Genomic DNA, 19,638 nt, shown 5'->3' with positions numbered 1-19,638 from the left:
GAACGATCGATGGATCGATCCTGTCGTACCTGAGTCCCTGGAGGATTCTTTCTCAAGGATATCGTCCAGAACGCTGCGTTGTCGCTTGACACGATCTAGAAGAGCCTCGAACTCTTCGTCGGCCTCTTCGTCGGCGCTTAGGGCCGCTTTCAACGAACCTTCCCTCGAGATCGATCTTTCCAAAGCTTTCCTCGACTCCGTCGAATCCATTCGTTCTATTTTCGAACTCTGCCTAGATAATCCATTCTGCAACGAACCTCTACGACGATTTTCCTCCTCCAAACTCGTCTCGACTACCTTCTCCGCCGTTGAATTCACACGTTCGATCTTGTGCTTCGTCAATTTGCTCTCCTCGATCGTTGGAGTTTGCGGTTGTTCTAGATTCACTATAGATTGCTTTCTAGAGCTGCTGCCGTTCTCGAGAACAGCTGATCGTGCTAGTTTCACGGTTTCTTGCGTCGATCTTTCAGACGGAGACTCTTCTATAGATCGTTCCTCTATGATCGTTTCTGTGATCAACGATCCTCTGTACAGTTTACCTTCGTCTGGTGTTTTCTCGTCAGATAGACGTCCATTTCCATTGAATTCTTCGTAGGATCCGTTGGTTAGTTTCAGATCTTCCGATAATTCAGCGAATTGCATATCCTCCGTGCTAACGTCTCTTGAAATCGCTTTTAAGGTGGATTCGTCGTCGGAGATGGAAACGATCGATACACCGCGGTTGACTTGTAGCTTCGATTTGTTATCCATTTCGCTGTTTTCCGAGAATTCCTCGATCAACACGCCGTTCTGCGGTTTCTGCACGGATTCCTCTTGTACGCTGTAACTATAGGTGGCGATTTCTTCGACTCCAGGACCGTCTGTGTTCAACTCCTGGCACTCGACTTTTGTCGCGGTCATCTTGCTGATAGTGTGCCTCTCGTCGGGACCTGTGAATGCTCGGGCTGGTCATAACACCCTTTTCATTACTCTACCTACTAGAGAGACGATCCGTGCTACTCGACGACGAGGCAGTGGCGGAAGGCGACGGAAACTTTCGCGACGATCTCTCTGGTAGAGAGATTTATGTACGTAGACCGAGGCTCGCGAAAACTGTGCTCGGTGTGGCGTTATTTGCTCTCACGCTTGGGGACTTTGTGACTGGTGATTTTTTCAGATTTTCAAGTGGGGAGAGGCCCAAAATTTTGAAGTGGAATGTTGAGAGTCCTCAAGCTTGAATGTTTGGGGCGTGAAATCCCAAGGTTTCAATCTTGGGGACTCTGTGATTGAAAATTTTTCAAAATTTAAAAATGGTAAAATTCCCAAAATTTCCAAGTGGAATATTGAGAGCCCCAAGCTTTCAAGTTTGGGGCGTGAAATCTCAAAGCTCTCAAGTTTGGGGCGTGAAATCTCAAAGCTCTCATGCTTGGGGCATGAATCTCCCGACTCTGAGAGCTTGAGGACACTGAGATTGATAATTTTTCCAAATTTTGAAATGGCGAAATCCCCAAATTTTCAAAATGAAATATTGAGAATCCCAAGCTCTCAAGTTTGGGGCATGAAATTCCAAAGCTCTCAAGCTTGTGGCGTGAATCTCCAAACTCTGAGAGCTTGAGGACTCTGTGATCGATAATTTTCCAAATTTTGAAATGGCGAAATCCCCAAATTTTCGAAATGAAATATTGAGAATCCCAAGCTCTCAAGTTTGGGGCGTGAAATCCCAAAGCTCTCATGCTTGGGGCGTGAAATCCCAAGGTTTCAATCTTGGGGACTCGGTGATTGAAAATTTTTCAAAATTTAAAAATGGTAAAATTCCCAAAATTTCGAAGTGGAATATTGAAAGCCCCAAGCTCTCAAGTTTGGGGCGTGAAATCCCAAAGCTCTCAAGCTTGTGGCGTGAAATCTCGAAGCTCTCAAGCTTGGGACGTGAATCTCCAAACTCTGAGAGTTTGGGATCTACGTGACTGATGATTTTTCAAAATTTCAAAATGGTAAAATATTGAATATCTTCCGAAATCCCCTAATTTGCGACGATGGTTACATGAGAGACGTTTAAAATGGCGAGACGTTGTTCAGCGTGTGCGAGATTTACCTGTGAGTATTGCTTCGTGGGTCGTCGTGGAGGCCACAGAGATTGTTATCGTGTCACCCTGTCCCCGCATTACTTGGACGTTTTGTGTCTCCAGTCTCACTCGACCTGAATTTATCAGACATGTGTTTTTGGGCTACGTTTCTACCACTAAGCTTTTAACCGGCCATCTCTCTCGAATCATTTTAATATCAGCTAAAATCGGCAAGTCTCTACTCGTACTGTATTTTTTATCTTGCCGTTTTCTATATTTTATGCTTCTAACCGTGTCAGTGTTTTGCAACTTGTTAAAGGTTTTATCGCAAGGATTTCCGGTGAAAAGAAGTAGAAAGAAGAAAACGGAGCAAAAAAAAAAAGATTACTCGTAGTGTTCGTTGTTAAAACAGAAAATTACGCGAAGCTGGTTTTGCTCAAACACAAAAAATACACTACTATACATTTATACTCATATATCTACCTTTCAGTTCAAAAAATACAAAAAGGATACCTTCTGTACTAAAACGATTAAAAAACCCGACACGTTTCCAAAAAATCTTACCAAAATCTTGCGACATTAGCGTGGATCGTGGAACTTTCGATCTTTTCATTTATCTTTTTTTTTTTCTAGAGCTTTCTAAGCGTTTCTATAGCACAGACCAAGACTTCTCTTTCTCTGCTATACGTAATACAAATATACAGCTCACTCGTTTCAGCGTTATTCACGATCGTTTGCAAATTTATCTATTCTTTTGTATTTTCGTCGCATTTCTGCCGACGATCGTTACTCGATTACCTTCCGGTCCCGATTCCTCGGCTTGTTCCTTCTTCTTCGGTTCCACCTCCGTCTCCTCCACTTGCTGCACTTCGATCTCCTCTTCCTCCACGCTGATCTTCTCGATCGTCTTTTCCACCTCGTTCTCTTCCGTTTTCGCTATAGAATTCACACAGTTTGCAAACACCGTTTCGACAAAGACCACGGTAAACAATTGGTAATCCCGGCAATTAACGACAAATAGGGGGAGCAATCAACACATAGAAAATAGCAAATCTACATATATATATATATACATACGTCGTAAGAATATTTTTTAGAATTTTTTTTTTAAGAACGATTAAAAACGGGACACGAAGAAAAGAAAAAGTCGAGCTTTTAATATACATATACGAACGTACAGAGAGAGAAACAGAGAGACAATAGGATGAAGACACGAACAAACAGTTCACGTCGATGTTCGATCTTTGACGCGATAATTTTGGTAAATTGGACTCGATTCTGTGATTTTTCACAGGTTTTCTTGGAGAACGACTGTCTGTGAATCTTTAAGCTTGAACGTCACATCGATATCAACACCGTACCTTTCTTCTACTTACACTGAACGTTGGCTTAAATCGACGATTCTCTGGGTGTGTTTCTCAAAAAATTAAGATCGTGTATACGGGCAGTGTGTTGGGCATTTGGAGAGCTGCTCCATCGATTCTTTTTAATTCTGGAAAATTCTGCCGTAAATAAGATTGATCTTGGCGATTTGAGGCAAGCAGCTGTTGAATTTAGCAGCGAAACGAAATAGGGAACGATGGAGCAGCGCAACAATTCAACCCCATTGTATCGTGGAACGATAGAAGATTAAGATTCTTACTCATCACTATGATCTTGCTCTTGCTGGTCACGTAGCCTAATTCGTTTTCAGCTCGAACCTCGTAGACACCGGCGTCTGAACCTTTTACCAATGTCACCGTCAGATCGTAGCTCTCTTGACGTTTACTGTCCCTCGTTATCTTAATTCTCGCGTCTGCCGAGACTTCTTGACCGTCTTTGTACCATTTCACGTCGGGATCAGGTGTACCGGATACTTCCAAGATCAATTTCAAGGTGTCTCCTTCTTTGATTCGTTGATCGGCGAGTTTTTTGAGCAGTTTTGGTCGAGTTTTTACGATCAACGTGGAACTGTTCTTAATTTCACCGTATTCGTTCTTTAGTATGCAGGTGTATGTTCCTTTAAGTTCTGCTTTTGCTTCGGAGATTGTGAGTTTGTAGAAATCTCCTTCTTCCGAACGAACGAATTCTTTTCGCTTCTCTGTGATCTCTACGTCTCCTATGTACCAGTGGACGCTTGGTTTTGGGCAGCCGTCGACTTCTACTTTGAACTCGATGTTCGTGGCGCCTTCGTTTACCGTTACGTCGCTCATTCTTGACTTGAATCGTGGGAGACCTCGTACCTGAAAGTGATAAGAGGAACTGATTCATTTTGGTAGTTGGTCATTGGTGGAGGAAAGAAATGAAAACCGAGTGAGTGAGTAGGTTAGTGAGTTAGTGAGTAGGTGATATCTGAGTGAGTGAGAGAGTAAGTGAGTGGGAGAGTAAATCAGTGGAAGTTTAAATGACTGGGAGAGTAAACGAGTGGGAGAGTAAACGAGTGGGAGAGTGAGTGAGTGGGTGAGTGAGTAAATAAGTGGGAGAGTAAGTGAGTGAGTGGGTGAGTGAGTAAATAAGTGGGAGAGTAAACGAGTGGGAGAGTAAGTGAGTGAGTGGGTGAGTTAGTGAGTGGGTGTACCATTCTCTGATCCCATTCTCACCTGAATCTTAGTTTCATCAGAAGTCACACCATGGTCCGAGGTAACTTCCGCCCTATAAATTCCCGGCTCTTCGCTCGTTATACCCGTGATCTTCAGCGTGAACTTCTTACCCTCTCGAGTCATTTTCACTCTACTCTCTTCTACAACCATCTCTCCTTCCCTGTACCATTTAACACTTGGCGGCATCACGGAATCAACCTCCACGGATAATATAAGAGTGTCTCCCTGGTTCAGTATCTGTGGTTCCCCTAATCTCTTCGTGATCTTAGGTGGACTAAGCACCTTCAGCTTCCAGATCTCCGTCGTCTGATTAACCTCGTTACGAGCAACGATCGAATAAGAACCAGCATCTTCCAAACGTGCGTTCTTTATCGTGAGTTTGTAAGTTTCGCTGCCCTCTTTGATGATACTGATACGATCGCTTTCGCGAATTTCTTGACCATCCTTGTACCACTTCACTTCCGGTGCAGGTGTTGCTTCGATTTGTACAGTCATCGTTAATGTTTCATCTACCAGACCTGTTATATCTGCTTGCTTCTTGATGACCTTAGGCGCGGATTTCACGATCAACTCGATTTGAGTCGTGTCTTCGCCTAACTCGTTCTTTGCTCTGATTGTGTAGACACCTGCATCCTTCGCTGTTACGTTCTTGATCACAAGGGACATAGATTCTTCATCCTCCCAGAGGTACTTGTATCTTCCACCAGCAACGATCTCTTCTCCGTCTTTCGTCCATTTGATGTCCGGTTTCGGGTATCCTCTGATCTGTAACTCCAACATTGCTGATCCACCAGCGCTCACTTCAGAATGTCTCGCCTCTGAACGCAGTTTTGGCTGCTCTGGATCCTTCAGTAGCTGGTGCACTGCTCCTTGAACCGTCAGTTCAGCGCTGCAGCTGATGTTACCTGTGCGTCAAATGTTTCTCTAATTAGTATAACACATCGGGTGTTTATCTAAATTATAAGTGAATTCTACGTGTCCAAATCACTGTACCTGTGCTAGTCTGAGCGACACAGGTGTAAAGACCAGCGTCCTCAGGTTTGACATGCTGGAACACCAACGCTAATGTGTCTTCGTTATCCTGGAACAACACTTTGAAGCGTTCCTCAGGATCGAATGGTTTTCCATCACGCAGCCAGGTGAATTGTGGCTCCATGCCTGGTTCCAGGAAGTCTTCGGGTAGATATAGATTCTTGTCGTCAGACACAGTCACAGCTGCTTCGCAGGAGGCTTCTCCGTATTTATTTTTCGCGGTGCAGGAGTATTTTCCAGCGTCCTGCTTTTGGACGTCAGCGATCACTAGCTCGTAGAAGCCTTTGTCAGATTGCTCGCTGACGATCTTGACTCGTGGATGGCTCGCGTCGATTTGAACGTCGTCTTTGTAGCTATTTTACGAAATATATGGTAATAAATATAATGAAATTAATATTAAAATATTAAAACATTAAAACACTACAATATTGAAATATTGAAATATTGAGATATTCAAATATTAAAGTTAAAATATTCAAACGATTCTGCCCCAAAAAATTGCCAAAAAGTAACAATCTATTTTATCGTCTCACAATTTCATTTCTGGATTAGGATCTCCCTTCACTTTCACCATGAAACGTAGATACGTGTTCTCCAAAAGTTCAGTGTCCTTAAGACGCACCAAGAATATAGGTGCATTAGCTTCTGCTCGTGCTTTCTTCTCCTCGGGAGTAACTACATTTAATCATGGAAAAAGAAAATTCTTTAACCTCCTTCTCACAAATTTTTATCAATCGCAACATAAAAATTACTAAACCCACGTTTTTGCACGACTAATTGAGCAGTACAGGTAGCCTGTCCATCGGTATTCATGGCTCTGGCGATGTAGATGCCAGAATCAGACTCCAACACGTTCTGAATATGAAGTTTGAAGGTCTTCCCTGTTGCAGACGCTGTTATGCGATCTGCCAGCCTGTCCTCCAACGGTTTGTTGTCCTTCAACCATTGCACTCTCGTCGACGAATCGGTGTTTAACAAAGTGCACTCGAACGCAGCCATTTCCCCAGCTGTTCAAACGAACAATTAACAAAATCAACGAAAGAGAAGAAAAATGACACGAGTCACTGGCTACTTTTTCATCGTTTAACTATTTATGTACAATACGGTACTACTTGATCGAGAGTAGTTGATCTCTTCGGAAGAATAATCAAAAGGGGGAATCCCAGTGGACGTAGCAGCGACCAAAACTGAAGTATCTCGCTTGTTCGATTTGTATTTACAAAAAATTAGCAAAGGGTGGGCCCAGTATAAACGTAAAACTCGCAACAGTGACAAAAAACGTTGTTTCGTTCTCTCACGACATTTATCTACGGTTTATTGTATTTAGTTGACGATAAGAAAGAAGCGTGGTGCAAAGTGGAGAGTGCTTTTCCTACGTAAAACTTCAGGGTAGCTAGAAAAAATACTCGATAAAACAATCGCAGAAAAGAGTATCTACTTGAAAAATGTATGTATAGACGACAACGATTAAAGCAGATTGTAGTTAAATCTATAAGTGTGCAAAATATACAGAATAGTGTTTGGAAGTGTGAAAAATGTGAAGAATGGTGTGTTTGTGTGATGATGTGATGACAAGAGTACGTAATATCTAGGATTAGCAGTTAAAGCTTGACCAACCGCCTAGTGGAACGTGTAGAAAAGCAGTTTTACTCAGCTGGCTAGAAGAAAAGGTACAGAGTAGAAGAATATTCAACGATATACGACAGAATAGTGACAAAGAAAAAGAGAGTGCGGTACAGTAGATGATGAGATAGTAGTGAAATTCTGTGTCACTTTACCTACGGCGTGTATCATTTCCACGTTATTTTCTGGTAACGCTAGAACAGTAAAAATTCCATCTTATGTCACCTGCTCGAAGAAAGTTCGTTTTACTTCTAAACATATACAATCGGACCTCAGGTATAGAAATTTCGAAAATTACACTGTCGATGATTTTCTTCGTTTCTTCGTACAATGAGTCTTTAGGTTTGAATTATGATGACTCAAATTTCTGTGTTTATTGGATTGTTGAGAAAATTGGGTACTTACGTTCGACGTTGGTGCCTTCTAGGGTCTTCACGAACACGGGTTTTCCTATTCCACTGCCACCCTCGATTCTTGCTGTGCTCGATCTCGTTTCTAGCGAATTTCCGCCCTGGTAAGAGCTGGATTCCATCCTCGTTGCACTGCTCGATGACTCCATGTAGGCTGAGGTGGCTGTTTGGCTGCTGGTCACTGATGCATACTCTTTAAGAATGAAGGAAGGGATGGAAAAATTGGGGTTTTCTTCGAGGCAAAAATTGGGTTTATTTGAGAGTAAAGTTATCGCGAGTTTCTCTCTAGAGTCAAATTTATTAGTGTAATTAACGCAGTACTGAGAATGATCGCGGAGAGTCAAAATTAGCGTAATTTACGCGGTACTGAGATTGCTCGCGGAGAGCTGAGTACCCAATTTGAGAGGAAAACTATCGTAAAATTCTCTCGAGAGACAAATTTCTCAGTGTAATTTACACGTTACCGAGAGAGCTCTGGAGAGTGAAATCTCTCAGTGTAATTTACACGGCACTGTGAGTGCTCTGAAGAGTGAAATTTCTCAGTGTAATTTACGCGGCACTGAGAGTTTTCTGGAGAGTGAAATTTCTCAGTGTAATTTATGCGGTACTGAGAGTGTTCGTGGAGAGCTGAGCACCCAATTTGAGAGGAAAACTATCGTAAAATTCTCTCGAGAGACAAATTTCTCAGTGTAATTTACACGGTACCAAGAGAGCTCTGGAGAGTGAAATCTCTCAGTGTAATTTACGCGGCACTGAGAGTGCTCTGGAGAGTGAAATTTCTCAGTGTAATTTACGCGGTACTGAGAGTGTTCGCGGAGAGCTGAGCACCCAATTTGAGAGCAAAGCTATCTCGAATTTCTCTCGAGAGTGAAATTTCTCAGTGTAATTTCCACGGTACTGAGAGTGCTCAATACCCAATAATCAAAATTTATACATCTATCCTCTACCTTCGACAACCTTCGAAGAGCTGCTGTATCGACTGGAAGAGTATCTTCGCGACATGTCTGCTCCTTCCGCTTCCGCCTTTCCGTCAGGATTTCCTTGAACCTTTTCCGGTCCTGGATTACCTGACACCTTCTCTGGTTCTGGATTCCCCTTTGGTCCCGGATTACCTTTCGCTCCTGGATTTCCTTCTATCTTCTGCGGATTGCCCGGATTTCCTTTGATCTCTTCCTTAGTTTCTGGTACTTCGGTTAATTGCAAATCGTCCGCAGCGTGTTCAGCAAGAGCTACAACATCGCTGGCGTACTGTCGAATTTCTTTCAGCCAGTAGACTTTCACGGGATCCTTGTGGGCTACTAAAGTGATTGGATAAGCGGAACTAGTTGGATTGTGAAGCTCGAAGGACCTTATGTCTTCTGGATGATCTTTCACTTCTACTTCGGGTAGCTAAATTTCAAATAGATCGATCGTAAATTTTTCTTGCTAAGTTTTACCTATTTTTGAGAAATTACTCACCCGAATGATGTCTTTCAAAACGAAGACAGATCTGTCTTCCGATATTCGTCGGACTTTACAGACGAGTATTCGAGCTTTAAACAGAAACAGATACCTCTCCTTGTTCTTGCCGTCTTTATCGATCACCGTGTACCACTCCTGTTCAATTAAACATCATACACTTTGTCAATTAATATAATTATCAAATTACTATCACCCCTTGACTTACGATTCTTTTTTCACTCATAATTTCTCAGTCTTATAAATGAGAAGAAAAGTTACAATTTTTTTGCAACGATAGAACTCCTTGATAAGGATCTTTGCCCAAAGTCAGAGGGTTAAGCGAAAATTCATCTGAAAATATACTCACGTGCGTGAGTAATCTTCCAAGCTTATGGATATTCCCTTTGTACCCTTCGATATTGCTTATGAACTTGTTATCCGTCGCTCTGTGCGGGATACCTAGCATCAACTCCAAAGCTTTTTGGAGGTCGTCGCAGTTTTCGCCTAGTCGGGTCGAATACTTCACCAGCTCCTGTAAAATCATTTTCCAATATTCATTTCACGCTAAACAGAAAAACCCCCAAAATCATTAAAACTTGCGCTACAATTTTTAGCAAAAACAAGATTTTTGAAAAACGATTGCCAAAAGTTTCTCAAATTCGAATTGAAATCTCTACTCTATACAATTGTCTTTTACTTCTCTCGATCGATAGATTTGGCGCCAAAAATTTTTGAATTCTAAATTAAAATTTCCGTGGATTTTACAGGAATTTTTCGATTCCTCTCGGTCGATAGATTTCGCGCACAGTTTTTCTATGACAGAGAGGAGCGGCGGGAAGGATAACGTCGCGATGATGACCCGTTTTTAGCTCGCTAAATCCGTACGGCGCCCACTCGCCTTCGTACACCAACGTGAAACGTTCTCTGTCGCGGTATTGCATACACACCGTTGAGAACTTTCTGCCCTCCCTTGATCTACATATATATCGACGCGTACGATATCGTGGAAATGTGAAAACGAAAGCGTCGTTCGACGCGATCCAATTCTCCACGCGTTCGTGTCGTCGATACTTGTCATCAAAATCGATGAAACTCGACCCGGCTTTAATTCGAATCAACCGATAATTTAATTAATTCATCTTTTCATAGAAATTAAAAACTAAAGCGTCGATCAACGCATTCGAATTTTTTTCGCGTTTGCGTGATCGATAGTTGCCACCAAAATGGCGTCCTTCACCGAAACTCAACGCGTCTTTAAATTCAAATTAATCAATAATTTAATTCATTTATTTTATCATAAAAATGAAAAACCAAAGCGTCGATCAACGCATCGAATTTTTTTCGCGTTTGCTCGATCGATACGTGTCACCAAAATGGCGTCTTTCGAGATCACCGAAACTAAACTCACCTTAAGTCAACAATTAAACAACGATCCATTCGATTTATCTCTTCCATTCGTATCTACCGATGGAAAATACAATTCCGAATTAAGCTCAACCCGACGTAAGGTAATTTAAAAAATAGTTTCGCCGAGTTTCGTATTGTTTTCAGCGTCTCTGGTCGCCTCTATTTTCCGGGCACTCGGCCCAGACTGACTCCTGTCCTAAGCCAAATATTTACCGGTAATAAACCGAGACTGTATCTCGGACCAATAACACGATCGTTATCGATCACGTGCAATTCTATTTTCTCTGGTATTCCACGCGATCGTCTTACCCCATGTCGAACAAAGACGAACAGTTCACTCTCAAGTCTCTGCGTGTACTCGTTCATTTTCGCGCTGCAGAAAGACGTGACGAGAGAAGACTCGATGTTCGACCCAAGGGAATATGGTAATTAATCGTTCGGAATGCGTTTTCAAGGCGAACAGGGAAGTATTTTAGCGCCGTGCTATTTTCGTCTTGACAGAACGAAATTTTCGCCGCGGATATAGGTCACGTGTCGATGCTACAGGTCGCCGTGTTTCGTCGCCAAAATCGATTATAATATTCTCCAATACAGACAACATTCGCTGTACGACGAAACTTTTTCAAGTCGAAGAAGCTGAGAAAGAATCAGAAAAGTGTGACGACTTGGCAATGAAATTTCGATGATTCACTTTCTTTTCTGTTACAACAAACTTGTGAAAATAGAAAATGAGACACGAGCTTTTTGGCCAGCTTACGTTGTTTCGTATCGTCTGTTATAAATTTCACGTGTGTGGTATATATCGTCTGGAATATTCGTTTGCAATTTGTTCGAAAATGATATAACGTAGAATTAAAATCGCGATTGTCGAGGAACACGCATAAAACACACTCGGTGATCAAATTTCAGCGACGATTTCACACGAATATCAGCAATGCGGGTGTATTATGCATAACTGCTGGAATGCTTTCAAAAAGATACACTCAGCATGCTGTATTTCTGTCATAACACCCTTGAAATGTATTTTCGATCCGTGAGAGTGTGTTGATAATTTCTCGCGGTGGACGATGAAAAGTGGGTATCGAGGGATGAGTTCTCGTGTAACTTTACCTTGAGCAGGAGCTGGTAGTCGTTTATGCGTTGTATCGGAAGCTTCAAGTGCTCCGATAGGCTTTTGTCGTCACGGAGAGTCTGGCTCAGCTCCTGCAAACAATTCCACCATTCTTACATTTTTCTTACAGTGCTTGAGAAACGAGACACAGTATAGAATTTGGAAAAAGAAAAAATTGTAAAAGCATTGAAATTATTGAGAAATATCTTTAAATAATTTTCCAGGCTTGTGTATTTTTTAACTGAAATTATTGGAAAATTTTGTGAAATTGTTCCGTCGGTGTGAAGAAATACCGAAAGTAGGCAAGTAGTTGAATAATCAGCCAACGGAATTTCCCATCGTAGAACAGCGAATTGTTCGCCGGCGTAATTTGACACCAGGACGAAGAGACGCGTATTTTTGGATGCGACTGGATTTTCCACGCAACTATTTCCTATCGATCAGCTAAGACAATCTAGGTGAATCTGGTGACACGCGAGACAACCTGACGAATGACAGTCTAAAAGCGCAACAACGTGCATTAACGCGACGAAATTTTCTCGACCCGTCATTTTCACGGTATTTCGAAACGTTCTAATTATCGAGAGACTTCGTAACTTACGAATTTTCTTCTCTTTCAAATTTAAAGTCAACCGTCTGTCACTGTCACTGAATAAAAATCGATCTAGTAAAATTTCGAGAGCAATTTTCACAAAATTAACACATCAGAACGTGGAACAAGAACCGATTTAATGAATCACCATAAAGAAACACAGTAAAAAAACAAAGAATTACTTTATAAATTAATTAAAAAGAAGAAACGTCTTGTGCACTGAAAATTGAAGAAATTTCAAGGAAACTGCCGACGTTCGAACGAGTACTCGATACTCGAAGATGAATGAAGAACTTGTGTGAGGTGCACGTGAAAAAATGATCAAGGTGGAAGGGCTGGCGCACCTGAACGGAGGTCAAGAGAGGTAAACACCGTTGTTCGTGTGTTTCGAGTCGTTGGTTCGAAGAGGACACCGTGGCTGCTCTCAGACTGGACCAGGTCTCTGCTCTTCCGCCGATTCTCTTCCTCGAGGGGGATCCACTAGTCGGTGGTTACCGAAAAACACCAGTCGGGAGACCAATACGGCCACGGCTATACTTAGCGACGCCGGACGAACTCGTGGACTGACCACGCACAAAAACAACACGAACAATCCTACGGATCGCGGGCACCTTCTGCTCCCCATACACTTTCTTGATCTTCTTCCAGAAACAAGGAGGATATTAAAGAAAGTGACCCTTGACATTTGGACCACCTCCGTTGGAAGATCTCGAACGCTTTTTCGATAGTTAACGAGCGTGTTTCGTAAGAGATTTCGGTGCCAAACGATTGTGCATGAAAAAACGAATCGAAAATGTGAATGAAGTTTTATTCTACGAGTTATAGTTCTTGAGATAATGGAGTTTGAAAATGTATGGGGTTGTGCTCTGGGTGCGCGCCCTCCAGTAATTTCGAAGGCGATTTTCTTGGAGATAGAGGCTCGTAGAAAAAAGTTTCTTATATATATTCGATTCGATTTTTGATGGAGAATTGTATTATCTCTTTGTTTAAGTTGTTCTATTTTTTCTATCGAAATAAGAGCATTATTCGTGTTGTAATTTTGTAAGACTTGTCTCGTGGGATAGTAAGAAGTAACACATAGACGTCTTCTCAGTGTCAAATCGATCTTAAGGATGGTGGTAGAAATAAACGTGAATTGAACGCGTATGAGACACGCGTGGACATGTCGTAAATATGAGAAATCTACGAGAAGGATCTTAATGCACCTAATGCGCGCCGCTTTGAAATCGGACACGTTCGGCAAGGTAGTTCTATCGCGCGATCTAATTTTAATTTCGGGTCATTAAAATGAATACACGGCCGCTATATCGTGTGAAAATCTCGCGGTGTTCACTTGAGTCAAGTTCCAGAAATAACGGGGAATCGAGTCACGGAAAGAAAGCAAGCAACATATTTGAAACAACAAATCACCATAGTGCACGGTGCGTATATCGCAGCCGCTCACGCCTGGGCGTCCAATCATTCTCTTGATAAGTCCAGAAATACCACATCTGTCTTGTGTGCGGAGGTTCGTCCACATTTTCCGAAATATTCAAGAATTTTTAATCTGTATTACGCGTGAAGGTTCATTCTCATCTTTCGAAATATCCAAAAATTAAAAATCTATATTCTTTCGAATTTTTCAAAATATTCAAAGTATCCTAGAATTGAAAATCTGTATTGTGTGTGAAGGCTCGTCCTCATTTTGCTAAATATCCAAAATACCAAAAAATTGAAAGTCTGCATTAAGCGTAAAGGTTCATCCTCATCTTCCAAAATATCAAAAATTAAAAATCTATATTCACCCAAATTTTTCAAAATATCCAAAGTATCCTAAAATTAAAAATCTGCATTATGCATGAAGGTTCATCCTCATCTTCCAAAATATGAAAACCTAAAAATCTGCATTATGCATAAAGGCTCGTCCTCATCTTCCAAAATATGAAAACCTAAAAATCTGCATTATGCATAAAGGCTCGTCCTCATCTTCCAAAATATCCGAGACACCAAAAAACTGAAAGTCTGCATCAACCGTAAAGGCTCGTCCTCATCTTCCAAAATACCCCAATACGCTCTTTCTCCAATCTCCGAACCAGAGCAAATCGATCCTGCCGCGTTAAAAATATTTTCTCGACGGAAGATATCCTCAGAATGAAAAAAACACAAGAAAAGAAAAATCGTAGAAGCACCCTGACGAATTTCGAGCGAAGATCAGCAGTAGAATTCGAAGACCCATCGGATCGACGTGGTTACAGCTGAGACTCGTCTGGCGTGCGCCTCCTTTTTTGCCCTCCCCTCGACAGAGATTACGCTGGCTGCTGTCATCGCGTAATGACAGGGGAACGGTGACGTCGCCACGATAACGTCGCTAGCTTTCTTCCTTTTCTTTTCGTGGCACGCGTCTCTCGCCGCGAGGCTATCGTGCATAAGTAAGAGGAGGCGAAAGATGTTCCTTACGTTAAGAATAAACCGAGCTATTTCGAGGGCTGGACAGACGCCCGCTTACCCCCGCTTGTTACGTAATTGCGAAATTTCCTTCGATTCATGCGAACGCGGCCACTTCACTCGTGGAAACCTCCTGGAACTCTCCACGCTTCTTCGATAATTCCTTCGATATCGAAAATTCGTATAAAATACTGATTAGAAAAGGAAGGAAGAAGCTAGGAATAGATAAAATGTTTAAAAAAAGAGACAAAGTGCATAATCGTTGTTTATAAATAGGATTTAAATTGGTATAAATAGAGGATATTCTTAAATCGTCGAAACGCGTAGGACTATATATAGAAAACGTGTCGGTAAAATTGTCATAGATGAATTATGTTTGGAGCAAGCCCGCCGTGTTATTATAGACGCTGGCGTCGCGACGCCAAACTACGTGGAAGACGGACAGAAATCTTTCTTACCATCCTATTGCCTAGTTCTAGTGATCTAAGTATATACCTTTCAGCGAATCGATGCTTTTTCAGTTAATAAATATCGTGTTTCACGAGTGTATTATAATTAAGCGACTCACCTCAAAGTATTCTCGTACCACGTCGTTCATTTGAAGAAACTCTTGGGCCACTGGTTCGTCCCTGCAGTAAGCCACGTGCTTGTCGAAGTCTCTTTCCTGAAATTAAGTAACGAAAATTGTTCAATAGAATTTACACAGAGTTGAATTGTGAATTTATTTTTTTGAAGTATGGCAGAATTTTTTTCCCGGGGACTTACCAAACGTAGGAAAGTTTTTCCCAGCATCCGTGGCTGATCCGCGTAATACTTAACACCCTCGATCAACACCCTGCCGAATGATCTAAGTAAGGTTTCGATTATTTTTTCACGCTAAAAACACACCATGCCTACGTGCTGTGAAGGCTGCATCCTTCCTGGACTATTTTTTTCAGTGCGACATTCAGGATGAAACATATACACGTATAAGTAATGACCATTAAATACTCGATGATCTCTTCTATGCGCTGATTAAACTACGAAGAACTACATCAAAAGGGAGGCTTGTGAAATTGTTATTAATTAATACACGTGGGGTGGGGCACAAGTGAATTTACAGTCTGTTTTCTACTTGGAGTAATGGGGGGAGAGAGTTGAGTATTTTTTTTCGGAGGAACGCTTTCGGTGAAATTATTCTTCCATCGGTCGGCTGAGTTTTAGTGGAACGTTCTACTGAAACGTGGAGAGAAAGAATTGTTATTCTCGCGGGACAAGTGTTTCACGCGTTGGTGGATTTTTAATGGAGTATTCTACTGAAAAGTGGAATTATTATTCTCGTGGGATGATTTTTGCAGGCGTTGTCTGACTTATGATTGAATATTCTACTGAAAACCAGAAGGAAATAATTATTATTCCTATGCAACGATTTTTCCACGCGTTGTCTGACTTAGGACTGAGTATTCTACTGAAAATCAGAAGGAAATACTTATTATTCTCTAGGAAATAATTATTATTCCTATGCAGTGATTTTTCCACGCGTTGTCTGACTTTGGATTGAGTATTCTACTGAAAATCAGAAGGAAATAATTATTATTCCTATGCAACGATTTTTCCACGCGTTGTCTGACTTAGGACTGAGTATTCTACTGAAAACCAGAAGGAAATACTTATTATTCTCTAGGAAATAATTATTATTCCTATGCAGTGATTTTTCCACGCGTTGTCTGACTTTGGATTGAGTATTCTACTGAAAATCAGAAGGAAATAATTATTATTCCTGTGCAACGATTTTTCCACGCGTTGTCTGACTTAGGACTGAGTATTCTACTGAAAATCAGAAGGAAATAATTATTATTCCTGTGCAACGATTTTTCCACGCGTTGTCTGACTTAGGATTGTGTATTCTACTGGAAATCAGGAGGAAGAATTAGAAAAAAATTATCATTCCCTAGAAAAGAACGATTATTTCCGTAAAACCATTCTTCCACGCGTTGTCCGACATCTAACGGACCATTCCACTGAAACCGCGATATCTATCACCTCCGCAGTCTTCCTATGGAAGAATAAAGTCCACTCTGACAGAGTCAATCGAAGCGTGCTCGCAGAGAACGATGAAAAGGGTTGTTAAAAACTATCGAAAAAGCAACACATCGTGGTAATTACACATCTACTGATATAGATTAGCACACGATCACACAAAGTATGCCACGTTATCAAACTTACGTTGCTCACACATCGTTTCGCTAAAGAGAGAATAATGTATTTCGATAATGTATCCCGTGTGTGTGCCTGTGCATGTGTTTCTTTTTCCATTTCAATTTATCCATTCGTATAATACCAAAGAAAGAAAGAGAAAGGAGTAGTAATTTTTTGATTCCTATTTATGTGAGAATTATGTTTGGTTTTTTCAGAGGGTTTCTTGTAACGAATGCCCAAAGTGTCGCAGTGAGAAGTTTCTCCCCTTTCGCCAATCTGTTTCATCGAGCATACGTACGTGTTGTGGAAATCGGCGATCTGCTTCAGGTTCGTGAAAATGATGTCTTTATTGTCGCGAACGATTCGCGGAACGTCCGGATTGTCGAGGGGTTTTAGGTAACGTTCAACGACCAGCTGAAGGTCCCTGCCAAATTCTTCCTCAGTCTCGACTAATTCTTTCACTACCGCCCTGTAATAGCGATAGAATGGTTAATAAGGGGAAATTTTGAAGAATTTTTCGGAAGTTCGAGACTTACTCTCTTCGAAATTGCGAGTCCTCCGGTCGATGTCCAGCCGCTGAGTCCTCGCTGAGGGCGGTTTGCATCAAAATAGCCATCGGCAACCATCCTTCCCTTGAGTCGGATGTACGAACGTACACTCTGTGAAAGTAGGATTATTGATTTGTAGGGTATGATTAGGGTGCAAGCATTTTTATTGCTAAATGAATTTTCCTTAATTTTCCTTATTTTCTTGCTGAAGGAATTTATCTTATTTGATTGCTGAAGAATTTTCCGTAATCTTCCTTACTTTATTTTTCAATGAATTTTCCTTAATTTTTCTTATTTCCTTATATTATTGCTGAGTGAATTTTCCTTAATTTTCCTAATTTCTTGCTACTAAAAATTCACAGGGGGACCCATAAGTCGCTCTACCATTTAAAAATCGAATAACTTTCTTTCCATTATATATTTCTGAATTTTTATTTTAAATTTCGAAAATGTTTCCTCTAGAAATTTATTAGAGAAGGCAATTTGCAGATCACTCTATACTTTTAACACACATTTCCTCAATTTCTTTGCAATTTCGAACCTGCAACTTCCTATTCAACACCAAACAGTTATCAATTGCCTTTTGTATTCGACGTAGATCCACTCCGGACGTGTTTTCACCAAGTCGACAGTATAATTGGTCCACTTTAAATGGTACTGGCCAATTCAAGGCCTAATGGGCCGAACAGACGGCCAACAAATTTTGCGTTCTGCTGAATGAACGACCAGCCACTCGCATATACAGAGAAGCCTGTTGCCTTAGTCACTAAATTCAAATATAACTTTCCATCGCCCGCACGTCACTATATCTATCTATTCTTTACAATATAACCTACTATATTTTTATCCCCGCTGAATCTCCTTTAATTAATCACCACCACGACTATTTCCAACGTTTCCGATCGAGGAACATCTCCAAAAAGTTTCTCTCCCGATCTCTGTTGCACACACTATCAACGAATAATCCCTCTCTGAACATTTCACATGAAATTTAATCCCGCTCTAATTTCACGTCAATTTATTCGTATCTATCGTACGTTTTCGTAGCAAGTCGGTGTCTCTAGCAGATACACGTGTACTCTCAGCCAGGTGTTGTAAAATCGGCGAAACGATACAATTGGAGTACATTTCGCGGGATAGATGTAGCGGATAGTAAAATAATTCGCAATCCATTGAACGCGAACAGTGCCAAACTGGCGAATTAAACTATCAGGCTTGAACCTCACCTTCACGCGCACTTATTTTCAGAATACTGGCTGATGTTTCGCCTTCCTCGGAATCGCGATTCTCTGGCAAACGCGTGGAGCCACGCATTATTCATTGCATTATGCAACGAGAATTTATTTAAGCGTTTCGAACGTTCGATAGTAAAGTATACTTTGCTTGGAGAGAAGGAGTATAAACTAGACACCGTGTAGAATTTCGCGAAGAGGTTGCAGCTTATCGCAACATTTTGACTAATAATTGATACAATTATCGAACTTTAAACGTGCTCCGATTGGCCATCGGCCAATTGACTCACTTGTTGTAGATTTAAAGACACTTATAAACGCTCGATCATCATTAACGTCGCCGTAAATCATCGTAATCGCTCTCGTTTAGAGTGTAACGAATCGAAACAGCAGCTGTTGTTGCTAGTACAAAATATTCAATTTTAAGTGAAACGATGTTGCAATTTTCTATCGAATAATATTCCTGCCGGAAATGTTGAATTTTCCTTTTAGGCTTTGGAAAGAGATCAATGCGGTGGAAATCAGTCACAATTTTGAGTCATGTATCGTTTAAGATAGTATGGAATAAATTGCGATATGAGTGGAAAAATGAGTAGAAAATTGGGATACGAGTGGAAAAGTGAGTAGAAAATTATGATATGAGTAGAAAAGTGAATGGAAAATTGTGATATGAATGGAAAAGTGAGTGGAAAATTGTGATATGAGTGGAAAAGTGAGTGAAGAGTAGGGATATGAGTGGAAAACTGAGTGGAAAATAGTGGTATGAGTGGAAAAGTGAGTGAAAAATTGTGATATGAATGGAAAAGTGAGTGGAAAATTGTGATATGAGTGGAAAAGTGAGTGAAGAGTAGTGATATGAGTGGAAAACTGAGTGGAAAATAGTGGTATGAGTGGAAAAGTGAGTGAAAAATTGAGATATGTGTGGAAAATTTTGATATGAGTGAAAACTTATGATATGAGTGTAAAAGTGAGTGGGAAATAGTGATGTGAGTGGAAAATTGCGTAGAAATTTTGATATGA

The 19,638-nt window shown here is 41.0% G+C and overlaps 1 protein-coding gene across 1 annotated transcript in view; it reads right to left on the bottom strand.

The window, feature by feature from the left end:
* Positions 1 to 19,638, bottom strand: part of LOC108572991 (muscle M-line assembly protein unc-89) — a 42,781-nt gene that overhangs the window by 12,680 nt on the left and 10,463 nt on the right. Inside the window, exons 4-21 of the mRNA XM_017935339.1 lie at positions 17,375 to 17,497; positions 17,137 to 17,307; positions 15,426 to 15,507; positions 15,229 to 15,324; positions 11,644 to 11,736; positions 9,494 to 9,658; positions 9,145 to 9,282; positions 8,634 to 9,075; positions 7,682 to 7,879; positions 7,432 to 7,470; positions 6,415 to 6,660; positions 6,187 to 6,328; positions 5,615 to 6,006; positions 4,622 to 5,526; positions 3,685 to 4,264; positions 2,841 to 2,978; positions 2,072 to 2,176; positions 30 to 929 (exon numbers count right to left, since the gene is read on the bottom strand). Of these exons, the coding sequence (XP_017790828.1) occupies positions 30 to 929; positions 2,072 to 2,176; positions 2,841 to 2,978; positions 3,685 to 4,264; positions 4,622 to 5,526; positions 5,615 to 6,006; positions 6,187 to 6,328; positions 6,415 to 6,660; positions 7,432 to 7,470; positions 7,682 to 7,879; positions 8,634 to 9,075; positions 9,145 to 9,282; positions 9,494 to 9,658; positions 11,644 to 11,736; positions 15,229 to 15,324; positions 15,426 to 15,507; positions 17,137 to 17,307; positions 17,375 to 17,497 (4,955 nt within the window). The remainder of the gene's footprint in view (positions 1 to 29; positions 930 to 2,071; positions 2,177 to 2,840; positions 2,979 to 3,684; positions 4,265 to 4,621; positions 5,527 to 5,614; positions 6,007 to 6,186; positions 6,329 to 6,414; positions 6,661 to 7,431; positions 7,471 to 7,681; positions 7,880 to 8,633; positions 9,076 to 9,144; positions 9,283 to 9,493; positions 9,659 to 11,643; positions 11,737 to 15,228; positions 15,325 to 15,425; positions 15,508 to 17,136; positions 17,308 to 17,374; positions 17,498 to 19,638) is intronic.

Source organism: Habropoda laboriosa, unplaced genomic scaffold (genome assembly GCF_001263275.1).
Source record: "Habropoda laboriosa isolate 0110345459 unplaced genomic scaffold, ASM126327v1 scaffold102, whole genome shotgun sequence".
Classification (NCBI taxonomy): domain Eukaryota; kingdom Metazoa; phylum Arthropoda; class Insecta; order Hymenoptera; family Apidae; genus Habropoda; species Habropoda laboriosa.
This window is presented reverse-complemented; position numbering and strand designations above follow the sequence as displayed.